Here is a 7,952-nt window from a genome sequence, read left to right on the forward strand (position 1 = left end):
TGCGAATCGGGCTAAATTCTTTTGCAGACATATTTTCCATATCAAATACTTGCAAAATATGTAAAAAAAGAAAAATCGATTTTTGCGATCCGCTAGACTAGAATACCCCCTTAAATGGTAAATTATCTCTCCAAATGCGAACAAGTTCAACAAATAAATCTATTAAGGGGATCTTAAAGTCGTCTGTTTTACCTACCAAATGATTTTTCAAACAAGTATTTCTCTAACTGCTCTTACGGATTTTAAAATCCTTTACGATTAAAGTATAAACGATAATGTAGTCCAAATCGGTCGACTTTATGCCAAAAGCGATAAAAAGTTGAAAAAATTACAGTCTTATTATCGACTTCTGGCGTCGACTTGTAACAATATTTGCTTTATATAAGTTTCATAAGTTAGGTATAATTGTTTTTTTTTTTATATATATATAAAACAATTTTGATTTAAACTAGGAATTATGAAAGAACAGTGCTCTGCTTTCAGAAATAAATTGGAAGCTTTAATGTAAAAGATTATTAATTTAGAAAATTTGTTACGATGTGTGCATGCGATATTGATGTGGTAAACATAAACACATTATTATACACTACTACTATCAATATCGCACGCATAAATATGCATAAATCGTCGGTAAAACAGCGACGTTTTGGAGTTTTTGATTTCCAGTTTAGCCATCCCCTTAAATCTATAATCGAAGGCTATAAATTATTGGAAATTGGATTTGCTAGAGTTAATCAGAATTAAATCAAATTAAGATGGCATAAACACAATACTTATGTATGAAAATATCATACGAAAATATGATATTAATCTCTGCGATTTTATAACTGTTAACTGTTATTTATCTGCAATAATGTAGCACTTGTACTTCAGAATACAGAATTAATTACGTGTTTTTTTTTTCAGATATGCATCACAATATTCACAATACAAGCTGGTGTTACCTACTTTCTACATGTCGCGGGAACTCATTGTAACACAGAGATCTAGATATCACTGATTATATCTCTCTCATTTATACAGAGAAGCTATAAATTTTCTACATTTAAATTACTATAATTTGAGAATGCGTTCGTTGAGGTGATCAAAACTTCAGCTTGAGCGATCTACACTCGAAACGAGCTTAAAAAGCATTCCGTGCCCTTTCTCGTTCCGCACTACCACGAGAGTAACGCGGCTCGAAATGGAATATATATATATCTTACTCTAGACCGCCTTCTTCCTCCAGTTTTGACAAGAATTTCGCGACTCTGTAACTTGGTTCCACTTGACGTGCCATATCTATTAGGCAGAGCAGTTTCTTAATACCGATGAATACGCTGAAATCATAAAATGCATAATGATGAAAATATGTAGTAATAACGTTATATATATATATATATATATATATATATATATATATATATATATCAAGGTTGGGTGGGTTAATATATTTTTTTAACTAAGTTAAGTTAAAGTTAACAGTCTTAAAAATTTAACTTGTTAGTTGCGATATAAATTAATCCATAATAAAATTAATTGAATTAAAAGTTAAATTAATAAAAAAAAGTAATTGAAAAGTTAAAAGTTAAACTTTTTTCATTTTATAATTTTAGGATTCCTAAATAAAGTTTCTAAATAAAGTGTATATTTGTTATTATTTATTTCGGTCAAGCCGCGGAAAGAGGACTGATTTCAAACGACTTCTTCCAACATAATTTAATGCATAGAAGGTTCGCGAATAGTGATTCCTTTCCGCGGCCAGACTATATTTATAATATTATAACAATTGCCTTGATGTGCGTTCTCAAATTTGAATTTAAGGACACCAACGCAAATATGTATTTTACTTTGGGTTTAAAAGAAGCACTGAAAATGTAATTTCACGAAAGTTAGATCAAAAGTTAATAATTACCGATAAAATGTAATTAAATTAGGTTAAAAGTTAAGAGTCTAAAATGTAGCTAAGTTAAGTTAAAATGATTTAACTTTTTAACTTCATTTTTTTCTTTTTAACTAGCTATTAACTTATTATCCAACCCTGATATATATATATATATATATATATATATATATATATAATATTTTATCATATGTTTATATATATAAACGTATATAATGATAAAATACTTATAACAAGATATTTGCCCTATATATACCAAATAATATCACATATATTATCATAATAAAGTTGTAGTAACATCTTACCGTTTTCCTTGAAGCTTTGCATGTAAGGAAGCCATTTCGTGTTTCGAGAAGAGATCAACTTCTTCCAACACGTTCAACAAATGATCAGGGGTTGACAAATTAGGCACGTGAAGGATGGTATTAAATGCTGGAAGTAATTCCAGGTCGTCTAAAACTTGTCTGCAAAAATATATATATATATATATATTGTTAAGGCCATGTTTCTTTTAATAATTTTTTCTTTTCTCCATGAAAAAAAAGCAGGTTCTTACCTGCGACTAGAAGTGCACAGAATCAATAGTTTACGACCAGGCGGCGGTGATTTCTTTAGCAACACTAAAAGCGCTTGCAGTGTCAGATTAGAATATCTTGGTCCAATCGGGCCGTAATCCAGGAGACGTTCGATATTATCAACTAAAATGCAGCTGAGCTGCGAACGATATGCATCGTCGAACACCTGCGCAAATAAAATGCACAAATGGCAAGCGATTATTCCAAGCTTCACATCGGATGTAATTGCGTGTATTTACGGATTATAATAAATTACATGTATTTACATGGATAAACTGTATATAAGAAATATTAAATGGGTCGAAACCATACCTTTCGTATAGAAAGACATTTTGCGGATTCAATGAAGCCGACCATGTCCTCAGGCGTGCACACTTTGACAAACGGAAAGTCTGAATTCTTCGCAATTTGTGCGGCGAGCGCTGTCTTGCCGCTGTTCGGTGGTCCCTCCAAGAGAACCGAAACGAGTCCGGATCCCTCGGTCGCTCGAGCTTGTTGAATGCACAGACTGCCGTCGGCGAGAATTTCAGCCACCGGTCTTCCCCAATTAATAATTCCACGGGTCAACAGTTGACACAATGCTTCAGCACTTGTACCAAATGCCTGAGAGAAGGTGCAACATTTTAACCGTTGTGTCTCTTATAAATGCATTATTTTCTCGTCCATATATTCATTTACATAAGTATATGAATATACGGACGAGAAAATATATTGCAAAACAGTTCAATCGCAAGAGTTTAATCTATTCAATGGACAATAAAGAATCTTCAATTCCCGATCACTCACCGGTTTAACGTCGTGCTCCAACGCGTGGAAAAAGTCGCCTTTGGTCACCATAAGTTTCTCCATTGCGGATGGATCTACCTCCACCTTGCTGGCGGCTTTAATCAATCGATTCATGGCGGTGCTCTGTGCTGCCCTAACTAAGCCCTCCAACTCGGCGCCACTAAAATTCTTGGTCAGAGTGGCCATCTCCTTCAGGTCCACGTCAGGCGCTATTTTCTTGTACTCTCTCATTCGGGCGGTGTGGATGTTAAGAATTTGGTGCCGGCCATGCTCGTCTGGTAAGCTAATTTCCATTTGCAACTTTAAGCACAGAAAATAAGGACACGTTTAAAACATTAAATAGCGAAGAGACAGTGCCGAATTTAAAGAAGTGGGAAGGGGGTCCTGATTTTTTAAACCAAATTTTCTTTTTAATCAAGTTTCGTTTGTGTGCACGAAAAGAGAACGATTTTGCTGGTAAGTCTAAAGATTTTACTGGATACAGATCTGAAAATAATTTTGTTGGAAACTCAAAAATGATAAGCATTGCTGTAAAACATTTTGATATTCTGGCAACCAGTTTGAACTTTCAACAAAATTTTCAGATCTGTATTCAGCAAAATTTTTAGACCTTCCAACAAAATTGTTCTTTCCGTGTGGGGGCCCCTCCCTCCGGCACTGAAAAGAGATGTATCAAAATGAACTAAACGCGAATTGAACGCTAACAAATATTCTGTTCATATTCGCATTCGTGTAGCTTTAAAAAAAAAAAACTATTCGTTTTATCAAAAAACTTCAACTTTACCTCCAATCTGCCAGGTCTTAGCAGGGCCTCATCGATCATATCCCTTCTGTTGGTCATACCAATAACAAGAATGTTATTTAACTGTTCGACACCGTCGATCTTCGCGAGAAGCTGATTAACCACGGTGTCGTGAACCCCCGTGTTCCCAGCGACGCTACCTCGAGACTTACATATGGCATCAATCTCATCGAATATAATGATGTGAAGTCCGCTGTTTGGCCCGAGCTGAAAATGTAACATTGTTCCTCAAGCGTCTCTTTCTCCAGTTACACGTAAAGGAGATCCGGGGATTCAAATACATACTGTGTCCGGTGTACATATTTCAAATTATTTACCCTCTTTTCCTCATCCTCCGCGTCAGCGAACAATCGTCTGATATTCGCCTCGCTCTCTCCGACGTACTTGTCCAAAATTTGCGGGCCGTTTACAATCTTCGGCTCCCTCGCGTTCAACATCGTTCCAATTTGCCGCGCCATTAACGTCTTACCCGTGCCGGGCGGCCCGTACAGCAGGATTCCCTTCACGTGCTTGCAACCCAGCTGGGTGACAATCTCCGTCGGGAAGACACGGGACGCGAACGCCCGTCGGAAAATGGCGCTGAACTCCTTGTCCAGGCCACCGATGCCCATCTTCTGAAAGTCCCAGTCGGGATTGATGATCGCCTGCCGGACGGCCTTCCCCTTGGACTGCCCGACGAGATTCAGGCTGGAGTTCTCCGCCTTCTCGAACTGTATTATACTGTCGCCCAGGCAACGTCCCATCTTCGTCTTCTTGGGCATTGTACTCTGTCCCGAGCTGATCGCCGACAGGTCGGCGGCCTCCAGACTTTTGACAACTAATCCAAGCAGTTTCTTATCCTTAAACTGGAATGCCAGCTGCTGACCCACGGTGAATGCCTGTCCTGAAAACTGTAGCAAGAACTCCTTGGCCATTTCGTCCGTATTGTACGGCTCCAAAGTGACACTGGAATAACAATATGTAAATGTCAGATGATATAAATGTAAAGCAACGTATAAATGACAGGAAGAGAGCTAACGGAAGATTTGGCTATGATATCAAGATTCCATATCTCCTGATCAAAATTCATTGAGTTTAGTCCAGGGGTCGGTAAAATAACTGATACAACTTATTTAAAATTAACAAATATAAAATAGTTATTCCAGAAACTTATTGAAAATAAAATATCGCAGAGGCCAATAAAAAAACTGATATGATTTATTTAAAATGAAAAATATAAAATAGATTCCAAAAACATGTATTTAAAATATTAAATGACAAATAGATCAGAAGAAATTACTTAGAATAATAAATATTAAATAATTCTTTTACTTTTTTTATTTAAAATACATATTTTAAATAATGTTCTTTTTAAATATGACCAATTCCTGAAGCAGAAGTCGATAAAGTAACTGATATAATCTATTTAAAATAACAAATATAAAATAGATTCCAGAAATACGACTTGTTTAAAATATAAAATAGATTCCAAAAATATATTTAAAATATAAAATATAAAATAGACAGGAGCTATTTAAAATAATAAATACTAAATAACTTTTACTTTTTGTTATTTTAAATACGACCAACCCCTGGTCAGTTTACATATAATTTTGTTCATTTAATTGTAAAAAGAAATATTTTATAAATCATACTAAACAGAGATTATTATATCGCATGTCTGTGATATATATAATTTTCTAATTGACATACGTTTTTTTCTGCAAAAAATCAGCCTCCAAAACGATGTTGCATAAACATTCTGTGTTAGAAGTCGGATCAAAGTGATACGGCCGAACTTCAATCTCTTGATTGAGAGACAATGTTGCCCACTTTCGCTGCGGCAGGCTGAAGCCAACTGTGCCGCGCGGAATCTCATGGTGCGTTCTCACGGTAAACACGAAATGATAATTTGGTGCTGTGGTTACTTCGATGTGCCTGTAATGGACAGCATAATACCAATTAGTATACTTATTGCATCATGATTTAAAAATACATATAACTCTTTAGTCTCTGTATAAACTTACATAAATTTTTAAGAAAATTTTTCAAATAAAACAATTTAAATATATATATATATTCAATTTAAATATATATATATATATATATATATATAAAATTGGATAAAACTAAAATTATTTAGAATTTTTATTTTAAAACATAATTTTCTATAAGATAAATAATTTATTGCTTTAACACTTTTTACTTCTGAAATTGTTTTGAAAGATGCAGATAAACATTTTACATTGCATGAATATGCATTAATATATGAATCACCTCAAATTTTCTTAATTAATTTTAGTAAGAGAATTATGTGGATATTTGTAAGATAACTACAATTGTATGGATATTGGATTTTGGACAATTTTTGATCCAAACATGATAAATCTTGATCAATGCCAAAAAATAATCAAATGTAGTAATAGGTGTGTTCAAAATATTTAGTAGTCACAAGACAGTTAGTTTCATTAGAGAAACTTTCAAAAAATTTAATGCAACACCCCGACCACAGCAAAACACATTCACTCCGAGTGGATTGTCAAATCAGACTGTATGTATTATATATTAGATGATAAATTTTTCAAATATATTAATAAATTATAAAAATTCATGGCGAATCTTTTTTTGCAATCTATACTTTTGCATAATCAATAATTTATTGTTCCAATACAGCCTATTTTTGTATCCCGGAATGAGAGTCTAAAACGCAGGTAAACATACATAAATACGGATACGCATTGATTTATCAACTGACCGAATATGAATATTTAATCTCTCGTAATTGACAATTATGTGGACATTTGTAATTATACAATAATCGTAACGGGGAGGATAAATTGCAAATTGTTACCTGACATCGTCGGGAAAATCGTCGGCGTTGATGATGGCACAGTTGGAGAGGCTGAGCTCATCCGTGGGGCACCTCACCGCTTTCATCCGCTGTGAAGCAGACAAGACGCGTTACGTTACCTCATATTTTATGCAAGACAACAAAGCTCGACGAGGGGGAGAGAGTTATCGATGCGGCTTCGATCCGAAGGGGGTGTGGGACGAGGACGGAGCGGAGCAGATTGCGCGGATTTCCAAGGAGGCTTTCTCTCGCTCTCCCCTGTCCGCGCGCGACCGACAACTCGACACGGTGGAGCATCGCGCGGCCACGTTCGCGTCGGCGACGGCGACGAGGTTGTCCTGGCTCGCGACCTTTCGTGCGTGCGGTACTCACCATCTTTGACATCTCTCACGACGGGAAGTCACAACAGAGCCTGGCCGCAACTACGACACAGTAGCGCTGGCGACCACCGTGTCTGTCTGCACCTTTTGGTATTGATGCGGCAGAGCCGTCCGCGCTCATGCGCGAGAAAGAGAGGGAGAGAGCGCGTGAGTGGAGTCGCCCTCTCTGCGCCGCGCTTTCATTTGAAGTGTGAGATATTCTTAAAGACCGACACCCTTACGGGACTTAGCGTAGCATGTTTAGTAATTGCTAAAATTTAAGCAATTAGTCAATAATATAACATTAATTTTATGATTTATTAATAGGTCAATGTTTTTTAGACATGTACATTGTAATTCATATGTATTATATCTTGCTAATAGTTAATTTTATTTTAAGAGTATCTCGTCGGTGCCAGTATAAACCAGGGTTGTGCATCTACGCGTAAAATATAATACTCTACGTTTACGTGTAAACAACGTAAACTATTGTAAAAGTGTCATCTATGTAGACAGTCAGTAGACTATATATTTATTCATTTAATAAATATATATAATTTAACATTTATGTAAAAAAAATTACTATTTGAGTAAGAAAAATTCTCTGGTTGCATTTTTAATCTTAATCTCGTAGTTAAATTAATGTTCAAAATACATCAAGAATATTCTAAAGATGTGGCATCTTTAGTCTGTTCCTATGATACATTTTGAACATTTT

The 7,952-nt window shown here is 35.4% G+C and overlaps 1 protein-coding gene across 1 annotated transcript in view; it reads right to left on the bottom strand.

Moving 5' to 3' along the window:
* Positions 1-7,351, bottom strand: part of LOC105450578 (vesicle-fusing ATPase 1-like) — a 7,786-nt gene extending 435 nt beyond the window's left edge. The window contains exons 1-10 of the mRNA XM_011690508.1: positions 7,248-7,351; positions 6,876-6,964; positions 5,738-5,962; positions 4,363-4,990; positions 4,028-4,252; positions 3,244-3,543; positions 2,770-3,060; positions 2,439-2,623; positions 2,188-2,346; positions 81-1,319 (exon numbers count right to left, since the gene is read on the bottom strand). Of these exons, the coding sequence (XP_011688810.1) occupies positions 1,202-1,319; positions 2,188-2,346; positions 2,439-2,623; positions 2,770-3,060; positions 3,244-3,543; positions 4,028-4,252; positions 4,363-4,990; positions 5,738-5,962; positions 6,876-6,964; positions 7,248-7,259 (2,232 nt within the window). The 5' untranslated portion in view covers positions 7,260-7,351 and the 3' untranslated portion in view covers positions 81-1,201. The remainder of the gene's footprint in view (positions 1-80; positions 1,320-2,187; positions 2,347-2,438; positions 2,624-2,769; positions 3,061-3,243; positions 3,544-4,027; positions 4,253-4,362; positions 4,991-5,737; positions 5,963-6,875; positions 6,965-7,247) is intronic.
* Positions 7,352-7,952: the final 601 nt, after the last annotated feature.

Source organism: Wasmannia auropunctata, unplaced genomic scaffold (assembly GCF_000956235.1).
Source record: "Wasmannia auropunctata unplaced genomic scaffold, wasmannia.A_1.0 LD336060.1, whole genome shotgun sequence".
Classification (NCBI taxonomy): Eukaryota; Metazoa; Arthropoda; class Insecta; order Hymenoptera; family Formicidae; genus Wasmannia; species Wasmannia auropunctata.